The sequence below is a fragment of the Peromyscus californicus genome, unplaced genomic scaffold, assembly GCF_007827085.1.
Source record: "Peromyscus californicus insignis strain IS unplaced genomic scaffold, ASM782708v3 Scaffold_18__1_contigs__length_77618521, whole genome shotgun sequence".
NCBI classification, from domain to species: domain Eukaryota; kingdom Metazoa; phylum Chordata; class Mammalia; order Rodentia; family Cricetidae; genus Peromyscus; species Peromyscus californicus.
The window spans coordinates 32,847,831-32,866,605 of record NW_026294480.1 but is presented as its reverse complement, the minus strand read 5'-3'; the positions used below and the strand labels follow the sequence as shown (position 1 = coordinate 32,866,605).

Sequence of the window (18,775 nt, the reverse complement as noted above, 5' to 3'; positions counted from 1 at the left end):
GAAAGGAGTTATGGCTCTGATACCTTTGTCTTCTTTTGATGTTATTAATGGGCACTATAATACTGAGACTGACGAATTAGGGAGCAACAGAGAAAAAGATGAATTGTAAAACTAAGAAATAGGTGGAATCTCACAAAGAAATAAATAGAAAGAGAGGAGGAAGGAAGGAGGGAAGTGGGGTGAAGATAAAATCACAGGTAGTTAAGGAAAAGGATCATAGGAGGGGGTAAAGGGAGTTTCTCACGTGTTCGAAGAAATGCAGACATTGTGTCATGTCTAGGAAACACAGTGGGTTAACAAGGGAGTGCTTTGGTTGGTAGTTTAAAGTTAGTGGAAGCCATTGAAAAAATGGCATGCAGGCTAATTGTATCAATAACCTAGCGCCAAGTGTGTGAGTGGTTGGTGGTGACATTAAGTGCAATTAATTTAAACTCGATTTCTGGTCATTTTAAAGTAACACCAAGAAGGGAAAGAACATGCCGGCACTTCTGTTTCCTCTAGGTGAGAGTTGTGATCTATGGTTTCGCGAGCAAAATAGTTCAATTTGTCACTCCACTTTACCTACTCCCATATTGACCAGCAAGGTGCACTCACTGGACAAATGAAGTAGAGTGATCAGCATTTTCTCTAATGAGAACCTATTGTATTTGTCTGCAATAATGATCAGTTGGCACGTGAGTACACAACAGGTGAAAAGCTTAGTAGATAGACTCAGAGTTTCCACTGTTCCTTGCCTTATATTTGGGATTTTCTTGGCAGAAAGTAACCCTTGGCTCTGAATCTATTGTCATTAGCAGAGAAATAATGGTTTGTAACTGAATGCATAGTCTCCTGGGGAGGGGAAGGTAATTGTTTCATCTTAGCTCTTAATTTCCTTTGCTGCCATTTTCTTCCTTTAAAATTATAGGTTGTGTCACTAACCAGTTGCCAACAACTTTCCACATTATGAAAATACAGGGCATTTTATATGATCTAGATTCTTTGGACTCTGTCAACACTTGAAACCTTATATTTGACTGAAACAGCTCAGCAAGTAAGTTTCCGGGTATGTTTGTTTTTCAGTAGCAAATATCCAAATATGCCTTACAGAGTACATATATTCATTGTACACACAGCTTCATACAAGCATTCGACCCCCATCCCTTGAGCAATCACTCACTCAACAGAACACGTAGGACCATGCTTACTTTCTGATTTCTCAGCAAGAGTGATTGCAACAACCCTGAATGTGGAAATCACTGAAACATTCAAGACCTTGTATAATTTGCTATGCTTAGAGTTTCAGGGTTTCTGTTTATTGGAGTAAAAATTAGTCAGAGTTTCAACACAGTGTTTATTTTGACAATGGTCTAAGTCACTGTAAGGGCTCTAGGACAGCACTATCTGCTGTTACCCAGCAGAGTAAAGAATGCCTTTCTGGACCATCACACAAACCCCTTCTCATCGTCTGCTCCTTTTGCTTCCTCGGCCATTCACAGCTTAGGTTCCGGAACACAGCAAATCCATTTAAAGGTAAGTGACCTAATCACTTCTATTTCAATTTAAATACTTCAAAATTGTAGATCAGTTTTCCAAGAAAATCCCAGGTCAAGAGTGAAAGCATATCCCTCAGACTATCACCATTTCTTTGTCTTTCTTTTGATCCAAGAAATAACTACTTTACTTAAATCTCAAAAGAAACAAAGGTTCATATACTTTGAAGAAATGTCCTTTTTTGGGGATATGTGAGATTAAGTCGCTTTATGAGTCAAACCACATTAGAAGAAGAGCAAATACACCCTTCAGCCAAGGTCAGCTATGTGTCTGGACTCCCAGCCTACAATCAGCAGTGTGAGTGTCTCTTTTTGAGCCTCTGGGGCACACACAGGAAAACATGCAAGAAATAAGAGATTCAAGAAGTCTGCAAGCAATTGAAAAAGGGGAAAGCACAGTTGAGGTTAAACTATAGCATCTGTTGAGATCTGCAAGGTCAGATTTGCTTGAACTGCCTTCCAGATACGTTGTTCATGTGAGTAAAGTGTGACCAAAGGTGACAGGGTGTGATGAACTTCTTTCTTAACCAGGATTCTCTAATGTTCACAAAGTCATCTTCATTGGTACAGCCAGATTGTTGACTTTTGGAGAGGTCAAGAGGGGAGAGCAATTACCAGAAAACTACAGAACAGCTGCTCTTCTACCATGACCTGGAGTGGAAGTTTCCCAACTATTCTCAACAATTCTCTCTCTCTCTCTCTCTCTCTCTCTCTCTCTCTCTCTCTCTCTCTCTCTCTCTCTAATCCTACTGAGCATTTGTTAATTTGATATTTCCATAAAAAATATGTGCCAGTGAGTCAAATATTTGCATTGACTATTAGCTACCCTAAAGCATTTAAAGAAATTGAGAATCAACAAACATGGAAATATTTGGTGTATGTTCAGCTGTGATGACAATAAATTAAAGAAATAGTTCTTTTTGTTGGGATGAGAATTGTCCTTTAAACATAAAATCGTATTTATTTCTAATTTATCTAGTGCTTGAGGAGCATACCCAGGGTCTTGCACATGCATGCTAGGCAAGTAGTCAAATGCTGTGCCACTGATTGACACCCCAACCCCAATATTGTTTCCTCAAAACAAAACTGTTATAAAAGGAGATGCTGCCAGCCAGCTGTGTTACTACCAGCTCATCAGATAAGTTCTGTTGCCACCATCTTCTTTCATGGCTGTCCAAATTTCCCCCCAGAAGAGTTAGAATCAAATAACAAGTCAGAATATTTTATATGAACCTTGTCCTGGAAGTTGTGACGATAATTGGTATGAAAATCCACCTATGATTTCAAACTTCCATAAATCAAGGCAGATTAGCATTTGCTGAGAGCAGATCTGATAACGTCCGTGCAGTTCCTCTTATCTCAATCCTTTGCGTGCTAGTTACACAGGAGAGTTAAGGGTTTTTTTCTTTTTAATATATGGGAAAATTCTGTAAGGCGTATGTCTCTGCAAAGACTGACTATTTTATACTTGCAGCATTTACTCTGATAACCACCCAGAGTCTCTCTGTTACCTGTCATCTCTGTGCTTCTGTGATGCTGGGGTGGGGGTGGGGGGAAACAGGAAATGTGAGAAGGCAAGTAGAGGCGTCTGTAAAGGAGACCCATTTTATTATTGAAATACGCTAAGGCTACAGCGGTTTGTGAGTTGGATTAAAGGAGTCTGAACAAAAGTGTGAGTAAGATCTTCAACATCTGCCTACCCTCTGCAGCCAGTGACAATGGATTCTGTTTATTTGTATCATGCTCACTGCCTAGCAGCATTGGATATCCATTTACATTGAGGCAAATATTTGGCATGGGCCAGTGGGTCTGGTTGCTGACTCCAGCCCTTTCAGCTAATCTTGGAGATAAGGTAAAAGAGTTTAGCAACTTCTTAACAGGAACTCCTCATTTCTGGAGAAACAATTCTAATATCCACCCTTCTCTATTGGCTTAAAATAAGATTTATTAAATAAGTAGCCCTGTCGTATTGTTCTTGACATATCCTTTTATCACAACTAAGAAATATAAGCTCACTACATTAAAACATAATCAGAAACTAACCCTCTGAGACAGTTAAAAGAACTATAATTCAGTAGGATAATTGGGCAAGATTAAAAGCTGTGTATTTAAAAGTAACTTGACAGCAGTTCTGCTGCAAGGAACATACTTGCTGTCTCTGTGGATATACATCTAAAGTATACTAACGCCTAATTACGAAGTCAATTGCTTACACTGACTCTCCACAGTGACTATAACGTTCAGTGTAATTAGAGCACCCATGTGGGTTAAAACTATGCATCCAATAGCAACAACAAAAAGAAATGTCCAGCATAGTGGCCCAAGCTTGTAATAAGAAGTATTAACTGTAAGAAGTCTAAGGCAAGAGGATCCTAAGTTCAAGGCCAGTCTTAGCTATAGAGTTAAGTGGGTTTAAGGCTAGAAAGAGTAACTTAGTGAGACCTTGTCTCTAAATAACAAGTAAAAGGAGCTCTGGAGGCATAATACAGTGCTAGAACATTTGTTTAACATACATGAAGCCCTATGTTCAATTAACAGTTCCAGAAAACCAAACAAAAATGAATGATATAAGTATTTCCCTATTAATCAGAAAGATCTTCCAAGTGTATTATGTCTTAAGAAAACTAAGCAGTGTCATAGGACTTCTTTGGCTGGACATGTTCAGTGCGTATGTACGCACACATATATGTAAGCAGATATATGGCAGAATTTTCTCTCTACTGAACACTCGTAAAACAGAGGAATCGAGGGTGGTCCTCTGGAGACAAGTAGAAAATATCCTAAGTTTCACACTTTTCATTGATATTTTATATTTTTCAAACAAAAACAGGATTGTATGTCTGTTTTAATGTCAGCAGAGGTTTTTCTATCTGGTTATAATGTCTTAAATTTCTTTGTATGTTTCTATATCTTATATGTGCGGTCTTTCTATCCAGTTCTGGCAGGCAACAAAGAGCAATGCCAATAGCCTGGTGCATCCAAATGGTGGCCCAGCAGATTCAGCAGGCCTGGCTGGTGCATAGGATGTGTACTGAGGGCCAAACTTCTCCACATGACATTGAAGTTTTTTTTTCTATTTCTGTGAAGAATTGAGTTGGGATTTTGATTGATACTGCATTCACTTTGTAGATTATTTTTGTTAGAACACACATTTTGGGGGTTAGAGAGGGAAGGAAAATGTTTACTCTACTCAAAGATCCCAGTCATAGTCATCACTGAGGGAACCCAAGGCAAGAAACTCAACCAGTAGGCAGGAACTGAAGCAGAGACCAAGAGCAATGCTGCTTACTGGCTTGTTCCTCATGGCTTAGTCAACTTGCATTTTTATCACTTGCTTGAGGATGACACTGCCCCAGTGAGGTCACTCCCACATCAATCATTAATCAAGAACTACCCTCACCCCTAACAGGCCAATCTGATGGAGGCATCTTCCTCAAGTGTGGTTCTCTTTTCTTTTTCCCAGATGACTCTAGATTGTAGAACACACATTTTTACAATATCGATCCCACCAATACATGACCATATGAGGTCCTTCCATCTTCTAGTGTCCTCTTCAATTTTTTCTTTCTTCGGTGTTTGGATATGTTCATGATAAAGAGATTTTACTCCATGGTAAGATTTATTCCAAAATTATTTTTGAGGCTATTGTGAATGAGATTGTTTCCCTGGTTTCTTTCTTAGTATCTTTCTGTCTTTTGGTTTGGTTTGGTTTGGTTTGGTTTGGTTTGGTTTTTTTGAGATGTGGTCTCTCTATGTAGCTTTGGTGGTCCTGAAACTCACTCTGTAGACCAACCAGGTTATCCCCAAGCACAGAGATCTTCCTGCTTCTGCCTCACAAGTGCTGAGATCAAAAGCATGGGCCACCACACCTGGCCTCATTGTGTTTCTTATTGGCATACATTGAAACTACCGAGATTTAATGTTAATGTTTTACTCTGCCACTTTGGTGTAAGCATTCATCAGCTATAAGGGCTTTTGTTGGAGTATTTGGAGTCTCTTGTGTATAGAATCATGATATCTCTAAATGGGGATATTTTGACTTCTGGCTTTCCTATTTATAACCCTTTTATTTCTTTCTCTTGTCATATCAGACTAGCTAAGATATCAAGCATTATATTGAATAGGAGTGGTGAGAATGAGCACCTTTGTCTTGTTTCTGATGTGAGACAGCTTTCAGGCTTTTCTTCATTTGACATGATGATGGCTACAGGTTTACAACATCTACCTTTTAACAAGTTGAGATATATTCCTTCCATCCCTGGTTTCTACAGTACTTTTACCATGAAGGGATATTAAATTTTGTCAATGGCCTTTTCTGTATCTATAGAGATGATTGTATGATTTCTACCTTTGAGTACATTTACTGAGATGAAGCCAACTTGATTATGATGGATGATCATTTTGATGTGCTCTTCAGTTTGGCTGATAAAGTATTTTATTGAGATTCTTTTCTTCTGTGTTCATCAGGGAGATTTGTCTGTAATCTTGGGTTTTGGTGGTGGTGGTATTGGTGGTCTTTGCCTGAAACTGGAATCAGGATAGAAAGAAGCTTGGATGTATCTCTTCCTTTTCTATTTTGTGGAAGAATCTGAGAAACGTTGGTGCTTGTTCTTCTTTGAGGGTCTAGTAGAATTCTGCACTGGATCCGTGGGCCTGGGCTTTTTATAGTGGAGGTTTTAGAATTTCTGCTTCAATCTCATTAATTGCTATAGGGCTACTTAAACTATTTATTTCATTTTGATTTAACTTTGACAGGTCACATGCATCTAACATTTATCCATTTCTTTTAGATTTCCCAGTCTCATGGAATATAAATTTTTAAGTTATGCCCTCATGATTTTCTGAATTTCTTTAGCATTTATTATAATATCTCTCTTCTCATCTCCAATTTTATTCATTTGCATCTTCTCACTTTTATTTGTATAATTTGGTTAGGAGTTGGCCAATCTTACCTATTCTTTCAAGAATTAATTTTAAGTTTGTTTTTTCTTGTTTTCCCAGTGTCTTGAATTGCATCATGGGGTTTTTTATTTGAGATCATTCTGATTTTTTTTTAATGTAGGCAGTTAGAACTACAAACTTCCCTGTTAGGACTGCTTATATCCTATCAAAATATGGTAAATTTGTTCATTAAACGAATGCCTTAAAATTTATTTTAAGTTGACTTAAAAATAACGTACATATTAGAGCAGACTGTATAAAAGAAAAATATAGTGATAGTAAAAGGGGCAGAAAACACTCAATGAGAATAGCAAATTCAAATATGATGGTCAGGAATCTTATTTTATTTGTAAAATGTAAGTGCTTCATACCATATTTCTAAACAGTTTGCACACAAATGGCTTTATTTAATGTCAGAATGTATTTTCAGTCTTCCTGTGCTGTACTTTGGAGAGGCCCTAATTTTGGAAGATAGGAGTGAGTAATAGCTGCTGAGTCTGCAAAGGTCGTCAAGCTATCAATCTGATAATTTAATATTTGTTAAGTGGCGATTCTACGCTAAACATGTTCTGAGCATTTTACATAAGCTTTCTATTGACATATAGCAAGAGTTAAACTATTTTTTTTTTTTTTTTTTTTTGGTTTTTCGAGACAGGGTTTCTCTGTGTAGCTTTGCGCCTGTCCTGGAACTCACTTGGTAGCCCAGGCTGGCCTCGAACTCACAGAGATCCGCCTGGCTCTGCCTCCCGAGTGCTGGGATTAAAGGCGTGCGCCACCACCGCCCGGCCAAGAGTTAAACTATTATTCCCATTTTACAGATAAATAAATTGAGACACAGAGCAACTAAGTCAATGTCCTTTTTTTGTTTTAGATGAAAGTGGCTGTATTAATTGCAGCAGCATTGTATACATGTTGTGTGTATTATTAGGTCTGTCAATATCCAATTGTGACTATCAGGGAGCAGTGATGACCTTGTAAATAACTCCTAGATGCTCAAGGCCCCACAGCACTCCAGTGGAACACACTTGTCATGGTTTTTATTCTAACATTAGATGTGTAAAACCTTCTTGTGCCCAGGGTAGTATAACTCTGTAAGTCTCAATGCTCCAGTAATCTGATAATTAGTGTTACTAGAAGAGTCCGGATTGAGTTCTTGTCAGGCTGACTCCATTTTACCTCCTTGAACATCACTGTCAGTGACGCAGAGAAGTATGACCTGGAGATTTCTTCCTCTTTTTTTTTCTGGTTTTTATTTAATTTAAAATAGATTGTTTTCACACAGTATATTCGGATTATAATTTCCTCTTCCTCTTCTCATCCCAGTTCTCCCGACTTCCCCTCCTGTTAAGATCCACACCCTTTCTGTCTCTCCTCAGAAAACAAACAGCCATCTACAGAATAAAATAAAATAAAATAGAATAAATAAAAAAACAAACAAATCAGAATATGACAAAACAACCAAAAAGAAAAAAAAAACACAAGACACACACACACACACACACACACACACACACACACACACACACACATTCACACACTCAGAAATCCCATTAAAAACCCCAAACTGGAAGCCATAATATATATGCAAAGGACCTACATGTTAGAAAGGAAAAAATGCTTTGACTTAACATCCTAAGACAAATAAACTCCAAAGATGTTTAGCTCATTTTGTGTTAGCCATCTACTGTTGGACGTGGGACCTATCCTTGGGAGTTTGTTCCCCAGTGAGACTTCCTTGGAGAAAACTAAATTTTCATTTGCAAGTGGTTATCAATTTGAGACAGCTTTTGGGTTAGTGATGAAGGCATATGACCTCATCTCCTTTCAGCTCTAGGACCCCATCTGGTGTAGACCATACAGGCCCTGTACATGCTGCCTCAGTCTCTGAGTTCATGTGTGCATTGGTCCTGTTAATTTAGAGGGCCTTGTTTTCTTGGTGTCCTCACGCCCCTCTGGCTCTTGCACTCTTCCTCGCCTCCTCGTCTACAGAGTTCTCTGAACTCTAAGGGGAAGGATTTGATGGTGGCACCACGTTTAGGGTTTAGTGTTTCAAGGTTTCTCACTGTGAATATTGTCTGGCTTGAGTCTTAATATTTGTTCCCATCTGCTACAGGAGGAAGCTTCTCTGATGATGGCAGGGTAAGACATTGCTCTATAGGTATAGCAGAATTTTATTGGGACTCATTTTATTGTTACCTTCCTTTAGCAGAACAGTAGTATTTGGTTTTACCTTAGGTCTCTGTCTTATCTAATTTCAGGTTCTTAACCACTCAGACAGCATTGGTTTGTGTTCCATCTCATGGAGTGAGCCTTAACTCAAATCAGATATTGGTTGGTTACTCCCAAAAGCTTTATACTATTTTACCAGTATATCTTGAAGGCTGTTCAGTCTTGTAGATCTAAGGGTTTGTAGCTGGGTTGGGTGTTCATGTTTCTCCTTTGATAGCCTGCAGAGTACCTTCCAGTACCATGAACACTTAACCACAGAGGTCAAGGCTCTGGGTAGGCAGCAGCTCAACCCCTCCATGTTCATTGAATGTGTAGGTGCTGTCTTCAGCAATAAGGCTTTATGGTCAGTTTGTAGAGAGCCATCAATAGCCTTGGCAAAGGCCAGGGTTGTTTGGAGATTCCTATGGGACCCCTTTGGCCAACAACTCAATTAGACATAACCCATTACAGATATTGGAAGCTTCATTTGGTGACAAGAAATGTCCAGTTGGGGCTCCATCTCCCACATTATTTGGTGGTATCATTTAGATCACATTCATATGTGTATATATTTTAGGAAGCTTTGACTGCAGTAGGTTTCCATACAACCCCTCAAAATGGTCATTAGCATTCCCTCACCCAAATCCCTCCCTCACCCCTTTCCACTCCCCTCTCATTTTGACCTCCCCATTCCTGTCCCCTCTCATTACCCATGTATTCTATTTCTTGACCTGGAGGTCTCTAAGATCTGTCCCACCTCTAGCTTTCTATGAACCATATGTAGAGGATTGAGGCAGTGAATTCCCCTTTAAAGATTCCTGAATAGTAGCCTAGACTTTTCCCTAAGTCCCCAGAAAGTATGAAACAGTGAATGTAACCAAGGTACCACAACATAAAATGAGTGGTTATTCTGAGAAATATATTATAAAAAATATCTATGTTGTAGTGAATTAAATGTCTTGCAAATATCTACTACACAATTTGTCTTGTGTATTATCACTAGTTACTGGACTATAATGGAGGTTACAACTTTCTTCATCTTTATCCTAAAAATCTTTAAAAATAACACATATGAATTCACATATAAATTTATGTGTTAACTTGCCCCAAGAAAGGAAGAGGAAGGAAAATGTTTTCTATAATCATGAGTCTGTAACTCAGCATAACTTCTAAAGTTTTATCCCCTACAAGCACTGAATACTTACGATGTCATTCATTTCAGGGCTTGGGAATTGTCAAAACATGGCCAGACATTGCACCTTGTGTTTCATTTTACTAATCTTACTGACTGACAAGAGTGAAGCCTGTTTTTGTGACCACTACCCATGGACTCACTGGTCCAGCTGTTCTAAATCCTGCAATTCTGGAACCCAGAGCAGACAGAGGTAGGTCTGAGATATGAGTACTGTGTGTTCTACGGGACCTCAAAGATGGAGTAAGTAATATCAAATAGATCACACAATGCAATGAAGGACTTCTATATCTCAAATGAGAACTTGGGACTTTAGACAGAATTTCAGATTAAGAATATGTGCAGAGGGAGATGATATGATAGTCTACATAAGTGACCCTAAAATTCTACCAGAGAATTCCTACAGCTGATAAACAGCTTCAACAATGTGGTGAGATACAAAATTAACTAAAAAAAATCAATAGCTCTCCTATATACATAAACATAAAAAGGACAAGAAAGAAATCAGAGAAACATCACCCTTAAAAATAGCCAAAAATAATATAAAAATACCTTGGAGTAACTCTAACAAAACAAATGAAAGACCTGTATGACAAGAACTTTAAGTCTCTGAAGAAAGAAATTGAAGAAGGTATCAGAAAATGGAAAGATGTCCCATGCTCATGGATAGGTAGACATAATAAAACGTAACAAAAATGGCAATCTTACTAAAAGCAATCTACAGATTCATTGCAATCCCCATCAAAATCCCAACACAATTTTTCACAGACTTAGAAAGAACAATACTCAACTTCATATAGAAAAACAAAAAACCCAAGGTACCTAAAACAATCCTATACAATAAAGCAATTTCTGGAAGCATCACCATCCCTGACCTCAAGCTTTACTATAGAGCTATAGTAATAAAAACAGCTTGATATTGGCATAAAAACCGACATGTGAACCAATGAAATTGAATTGAAGAACCTGACATTAACCCACACACCTATGAACACCTGATTTTTGACAAAGAAGCCAAGACCGTACAATGGAGAAAAGAAAGCATCTTCAACAAATGGTGCTTGCATAACTGGATATCAACATGTAGAAAAAGGCAAATAAATCCATATCTATTGCTATGCACAAAACTCAAGTCCAAGTGGATCAAAGACCTAAACATAAATCCAGTTACACTGAACCTGATAGAAGAGAAAGTGGGAGGTAGCCTTGAATGCATTGGCACAGGAGACCACTTTTTTTTTTTTTTTTTTTTTTTTTTTTTTGGTTTTTCGAGACAGGGCTTCTCTGTGTAGCTTTATGCCTCTCCTGGAACTCACTTGGTAGCCCAGGCTGGCCTCGAACTCACAGAGATCTGCCTGGCTCTGCCTCCCGAGTGCTGGGATTAAAGGCGTGCGCCGCCGCCGCCGCCGCCGCCGCCACCACCACCCGGTAGGAAACCACTTCTTAAATATAACACCAGGAGCACAGACACTGAGAGCAACAATTAATAAATGGGACCTCCTGAAATTGAGAAGCTTCTGTAAGGCAAAGGACATGGTCAATAAGATAAAACAACAGCCTACAGAATGGGAAAAGATCTTCACCAATCCCACATCTGACAGAGGCCTGATCTCCAAAATATATAAAGAACTCAAGAAACTAGACAGCAAAATACCAAACAATCCAATTAACAAATGAAGTACTGCTCTAAACAGAATTCTCAACAGAAGAATCTCAAATGACCAAAAGACATTTACAGAATTGCTAAACATCCTTAGTCATCAGGGAAGTGGAAATCAAAACAACTCTGAGATAACCTTCTTACACCCGTCAGAATGGCTAAGATCAAAAGCACTGATGACAGGCTGGGCGGTGGTGGTGCATGCCTTTAATCCCAGCACTCGGGAGGCAGGCAGAGGCAGGAGGATCTTTGTGAGTTCAAGGCCAGTCTGGTCTACAGAGTGAGCTCCAGGAAAAAAAAACACTAATGACAGCTTATGTTGAAGAGGAACACTCCTCTCCAAGGAGAACACTCCTCCACTGTTGGTGGGAGTGCAAACTTGTACAGCCACTTTGGAAATAAATATGGCAATTTCTCAGAAAATTGGGAAACAATTTACCTCAAGACCCAATGATAACACTCTTGGGCATATACTCAAGGAATGCTCAATCATACCACAAGGACACTTGCTCAACTATGTTCATAACAGCATTATTCATAATAGCCAGAACCTGGGAACAACCTAGTTGCCCCTCAACGAAAGAATGGATAAAGAAAATGTGGTACATGTATACAATGGAGTACTACTCAACAGTAAAAAATAATGGTATAATGAAATTTGCAGGAAAATGGATAGAGATAGAAAATATCATCCTGAGTGAGGTAACCCAGACTCAGAAAGACAAACATGGCTAGTATCTAGCAGACACTAGATATAAAGCAAAGGATAACCAGACTACAACCCACAGCTCCAGCAAGCTAGGTAACAAGGAGGACCCTAGGAGGGACACATGGAGTGCCCTTGGAAGAGGAAATATATGAGATCTCCTGAGTAAACTGGGAGTGATTGTAGGGCAATAGAGAGTAGGGGATGGGGGATGAGGACATAAAGGAATGGGATGGTTGAGCTGGAACAGGGATGGAGTGGGAGAGCAAAGAAAGAGATACCATGATAGAGGGAGACATCCATAATGAGGATAGGGAGAAACCAGGTGCTAGGGAAGTTCCCAGGAATCCACAAGGATGACCCCAGCTTAGACTACTAGCAATAGTGGAGAGGGTGCCTGAGCTGGCTTACCCCAGTAATCAGATTGGTGAATACCCTAACTGTCATGATAGAGCCTTCATCCAATAATTGATGGAAACAGATACAGAGATCCACAGCCAAGCACCAGGTGGAGCCCTGGAAGTCCAGTCGAAGAGAAAGAAAGAGGGATTTTATGAGCAAGGGGCATCAAGATAATGATGGGGAAACTTACCCAAGATAAAACCAAACCAAGGTAGTGGGAACTCACAAATGTAGCATGAATTTTAAAAGTTCTTATTAATAAAATCAAACCTGAGGTCAGTTATTGGGGTGAATGCTGGAAGATCAGAGAAGCAGAACAAGCCACAGCTTCCTCACCTCGACAGTTCCTCAGCTGATCCTGTTTCCTCAGACTGGAAGATTCTGTGTCCTCATCCCAATGGCTTTCAGCTGAACTGCTGTTCGAAAGCCTGAAGCTTAACCAACTAAAAGCTTAACCAGCCAAATGCTTCTAGTTTTTGGTTCTCATGCCTTATTATAACTTTCTGCTTTCTACCATCACTCCCTGGGATTAAAGGCATGAGTCACCATGCTTGGTTGTATCCTTGAACAGATGGATTTCTGCCTCTGGAATGCTAGGATTAAAGGCGTGTGCTACCACTGCCTAACCTTTATGTTTAATATTGTGGTTGTTCTGTCTCTGACCCCAGATAAGTTTATTAGGGTGCACAATATTTTGGGGAACACAAAACCACCACACACAAACTTTAGACCAACAGCTGTGGAGCCTCCATGGGACTGGACTAGACCCTCTGCATAGAGGAGATAGTTGTGTAGTTTGGTTTGTTTAAGGGATCCCTGGCAGTGTGGATAGGATCTATCTCTGGTGCAGGAACTGGCTTTATGGAGCCCATTACCTATGGTGGGACACCTTTACACAGCCTTGATTCAGGGGGAGGGGCTTGGACCTCAACTGAATGTACCAGGCTTTGCTGACTCCCCATGAGAGGCCTTACCTTTTCAGAGGAGGGGATTAGGGTGGGCTGTGGGGAAGACTGAGGGGGAGTGGGAGGAGGGATGAGAGGGAGATCTGTGATTGGTATGTAAAGCAAATAAAATTAATAAAAAAATAAAAATGCAAAAAAGAGTCTGTGCAGAAGAAAGAGAGGGGGATCTATGATTGGTATGTAAAAAGAATAAAAATGTCTTAATAAAAAATCATTAAAAAAGAATCTGTGCAGTATTTTTGGTTTTTTTTCAGTTAGTACATAATGCTGCTTGCCTATAGTTAGTGAGTTAATTATAGATAATTTTATAGTCATTAAACAGAGCCTAACAGGACCTCAGCTAAGCAGCACTACTAGCCATTTGTTTGATTGCTGGCATTATCAAAATGGCAAGGAAACTGTGCTTACTTACTAGTATTTAATAAATCAGTCTTTTCACAGTTCAGAATACTCACCTATACACCTGGTGTGTATCTATTAATGTTCTGTACAGTTGAAGTGCCCATATAGCTCTTTTAGAGAATTCTTTCAGAAAAGTAATTTTGTGAATCTCATTAAATGTACCAATTGACTTCCAATTAATGGTCCATGAAGTATGAGAAGAGAGTCCACTGTTGAAGAGTTCTTCTGAAGTTCTCAACTGCCTACCAAAACAATCATGATATAGCCCATCCCTTTCCGTCATGCACAGTTAGGCTTCTCCCCAGATACTCAAGCTCTCTTTAACTTCTAATTTTTACTGTTCCTTCTTATGTCCTTCCTTTTTCTACTAAGAGAATTTATATGAATTTTGTGAATTTCTACCCCTTATGTCAATATCCTAATCCAACTTAATCATTGTGTTTATGTGTTTGCATCTTTCAAACACAGGGTAATTCATGAACAGCCTGTACAGTCACACAGACCTGTATACTTGGAAGGGCTTTCTGCATGACTTAATGACCTGCCATCACTATCTTAGGATTCTCTACTTTGGACTCCCGTCTTCATCATGGTCCTGAGCTCTGTTAAGTTGTACAAAGTTCTACATAAGCCAATCTTCCTGATTTCTCTATGAAAATATTCTTTTACTCTTGGTAGCTAATGCTATCTGACCGATTTGTTATCAAATCCATTTTGTTGTTGATTTGAAGGCACCATGAAAACACAGACTCAGCCTAGTTCTTTCTCACTGTTACAGACAAATAGTAGTGAATGATTACTATTGGAATAACGCATGTGACCGGCTTTGTGCCAAGCAGGAGACCAGAGAGTGCAACTTGCAGACATGTCCCATCAACTGTGTCCTTGGAGACTATGGGCCATGGTCAGACTGTGACCCTTGTATTGAAAAACAGGTATGTGAGTCACAAGCATAACCAGATAGTCTGAATTACATCACAAGTGAGTTCCAGGGTCCCATGGCAAATTCAACATCAGAGACATGCTAAACTTCTTTAATTTCTGAAAATAAACTGCCTTAGTTTTCATTGAAAGAAAATTGTGTTTGTGTGGGGTGGTATTGGTGGTGGTGCTGGTGGTGGTGGTGCTGGTGGTGCTGGTGGTATTGATAGTGGTCGTTATTGTTGTGGTGGTGGTGGTATTGGTGATGGTGGTGGCGGTGGTTGTGGTGGTGGTGGTAGGGTTCATTTTACATTTTACATGCTCTTTGGCCATATGAACACCAAAAGGAAAGTCCACCTCTAACCATATCACACTTATCCATATCTGAATTTCACTGCTTACACTTCCTGAGACTTCTGAAAGCAAAAGTAAATGCTAAGAACTTCAGCTTTCATCCAGTGCCTAAAACTAAACAGAAATAAAAGAAATAAATCACAATCCTGGCTCTTTGCTTTTCCTCTAAACTCTGACTACCCATGGGGAAAGTCCACAGCTTGTTTGTTTTTCCCAGCTGCAATATTTACCCAGCTCATATGCTTTCCTGTAAGGGGCACATCATGTGACCTATGTCAGCTTCAATCAGAGTCCTGTGTTCCCAACAGCTGCACATTAGAGAGAAAAAAGAAACTCATTTGTAGAGAACAAACTGGGAACTGTGCGGAGTCCCTTATGTAAATCATACAAACTTCACGTTCTAGTGTCTTTCTATATGTTTACAGATCCTTAGGGGCTAAGGATTTTGAACGGGGAGGTACCACTGATTAATAATGGAACTGTGTTTGGAATGCAAGTTTTTCTGCAGTTTAAGTCAGCACTGGCGGATCCTGTCATATTTCTAGTCTCACTCTCCATCTTACTCCTCACCAAAATATTTCAAAGTATGGAGAATATGTCAACCCAGTTTCCATAGTGACTTTCTTATGCAAAAGAGTCTCAAAATCCTTTCCCATTTATAACTTCACAGTGTCTGAGATGTAAAAGTGCTACTTCATTGCCTGCACAGAGGAGATTCTCAGTAAACATTTTTCATTTGCCGTTAGTATAACTTAGAATCCTATGATTTCCGAGTGAGGAAAAGCTTTGGAAGCTTTTTTAGCCCAGTTTCTCATTTTGCTAGTTGGGAAACTGAGGCATGCCAAGTGGTGACTTACCTATATATGCAACATAGTGAAACTGGGGGAAAGTGTTAGCACAATTCAGGAGTTGTCACCATGGGGTTGATTACAACTGTGACTGGGAAAGCCATTCTTGGATGAATTTTCACTTTGACCTTGACCTTGTTTTGAAAGTATTCACCCTCCTCTACTTTTCTTTCAGATTAAAGTTAAATCTATCCTGCGCCCAAGTCAGTTTGGGGGACAGCCATGCACAGAGCCCCTGGTGACCTTTCAACCATGTATCCCATCCAAGCTTTGCAAAATCGAAGAGGCTGATTGCAAGAATAAATTCCTCTGTGACAGTGGTAATATACTCTGCTAAAATGTTCAGTCTCCATTAAAAACACTGAGTGTCCGCAAAAGCTATGAAAGAACAGTCCCTCCCCACTGAAAGCACATGGGGGCTGTTGCTATACTACACATTACCAAGGCATTCAGGGGTGAAGTTACAGCTCTCAAGACAGAATCATCTTGACCATTAACCTGACTCATTTGCTCAAGTAATAGTGTTCAGAGTCCTACTTTGTTATAGGGGTAGAGAGGGAAAGAGGAGGGCAAAGGGAAAAACACAAGCAGGTATTTTAATAAATGGATATTAATAATACAAATCTATAATGAGGATAACTGAAAAGTGACAGGTTGAGAACCAGAAAGATGACTCAGTGAATAAAAGTGCTTGTCACCCAGACTGACAACATGAGTTCAATTCCTAGAATCTCTGTGATAAAGAGAATTGACTGCTCAAATTTGCTCTGGCCTCTGCATGTATGTATGGCCTGCGCATGTGCATGCGCGCGCGTGCGCATACACACACACACACACACACACACACTCACATCAAATAAATAAATATAAAAACCAAGTTAAGTGAGAAGTGACAGATTAGGGTATATTTTTAATTGTTTGTTAGGAAAAAACTACTGAGATATTATTATGTCAGGTGAATCCTAAATAAGATAAAGTTTCACAATTGGTTCCAAAGTCTGCCTCCACCCCACAATAATGAGATATTATATTGGTTTAAATGTTAGCAACATTCAAGTATAATGCATGCTGAGATTTCTAAGAACTGATATTTAAGTTATATTAGAATATAGTCAAATCTTGAATACTTTATTTATAGATACTCATCTGTTAATTTCTAGCTCATTAAATCCCACCTCTTTGGACTGTTCATATCCAATTTCTACAAATGCTTTAGTGAACATCCAAATGGCCAATATCAGCTTTATGGTCCATGTGATTTCTATCTTGTTGTGATCACTCAACTGGCCTGTATCATCAATCCTCCTATATCAATATATGAGCATAGATGTGTTCCAGGAAAACTGTATTTACAAAAATGAATGCAGGTCAATTTTAGCATATGAACCGTAGTTCATTGAACTCCCACATAAATGTTCAACTTTCAGTTAGAAAAAAGAAAGAAATTTCAGATGGATAAGCCCCACATTGCTTTTGTGCACTCTGGGTACACAGAAAAGCAATTAGCAAATTTTAAATTTCACAGATAACTTACTTAAGACCCTAGGACTAAAATTCTTTCTTCTTTACACACTGCTTCCATCCTTCATCTTTGCCATCTTTTTCTAAATATAGATGATAATACTGATATCAAGGTTTTCCAAACCTGTAAAATGAGGGTAGGTGTTGGATAGAGAGGTATACCTTCTATCCCAGTGATGAGGTCACATCACAAATTAATGTAAGGAAGATAATAAAAACCTTGATGGAATGGCTGAGAATAATTCAGACTTGCACATTACATCCAACGTCCTAAAATAAAAATTTAGAACTGAAGGCAACTATTTCAGGCTTTAAATGGAGTTATTACAGTAAACAACTGAGAGAAACACTATTCAGCAGATGATAAACCTATGAAATTAGTTATAGGTTTCTGCAGATAAAATGTTCACAAGCCTGCAAAAGCCTTAGAGTCACATACTGATTACTAATTAACAATGGCTAATTTCAGACAAGTCAGAAACGACAGCCTCTGGTTTCCAGGTCAACAGTGAGCACTAGGTCCACAGCCAGTGTCTAAAAACTGGAGTGGCAAGATGGTTCAGTGGCCTGATGACCAGAGTTCAATTTCTGAGAATCACATGGTGGAAAGAGAGAACCAATTCCTGCAAATTGTCTTCTGGCCTCATGTGCCCACCATGGCTGGTGTGCCATCATATCTCCAATAGGAACTAACTAGAAGAGATGTAATAAAATCAACAATAAAAGATCCAAATTATTACAATGTCTGTAATTGTTGGTAAGCTGCTGTGACCCTGGACTCTGTGCTGCCCAAAACACGTCACCCTGAGTCTTCAATGACTCTATATTCCAGCTACCAATTGATAAATTCTGGCAACAATATGGTTGGCGTCCTTCCAGATTGGGTGATGCAATGGTCTTTTTGGTTGTTAAATGTTCCATTAAAAATGATATGCTACTGTCCTCTCCAAAAAACACCTACTATGAACAGGAATAAGAGAAGTTGGGTGGACATTGTTGGTCTGATTAGAGATGACACTTAGTCCCTTACTTAACAAATAATTAAAAAAAATTAGAATCATTATCCTGTCCCAAAAAGATAGGATACCTTACATGGCATTTCATGACAGCCTTACCACAGCAT

At 39.1% G+C, this 18,775-nt stretch overlaps 1 protein-coding gene across 1 annotated transcript in view; it reads left to right on the top strand.

Annotated features, from left to right (window-relative positions):
• The first annotated feature begins 1,409 nt into the window (after window positions 1-1,409).
• C6 (complement C6) overlaps window positions 1,410-18,775 on the top strand; it is a 76,818-nt gene continuing 59,452 nt past the window's right edge. The window contains exons 1-4 of the mRNA XM_052742809.1: window positions 1,410-1,512; window positions 9,904-10,066; window positions 14,787-14,943; window positions 16,307-16,451. Coding sequence (XP_052598769.1) covers window positions 9,924-10,066; window positions 14,787-14,943; window positions 16,307-16,451 — 445 coding nt within the window. The 5' untranslated portion in view covers window positions 1,410-1,512; window positions 9,904-9,923. The remainder of the gene's footprint in view (window positions 1,513-9,903; window positions 10,067-14,786; window positions 14,944-16,306; window positions 16,452-18,775) is intronic.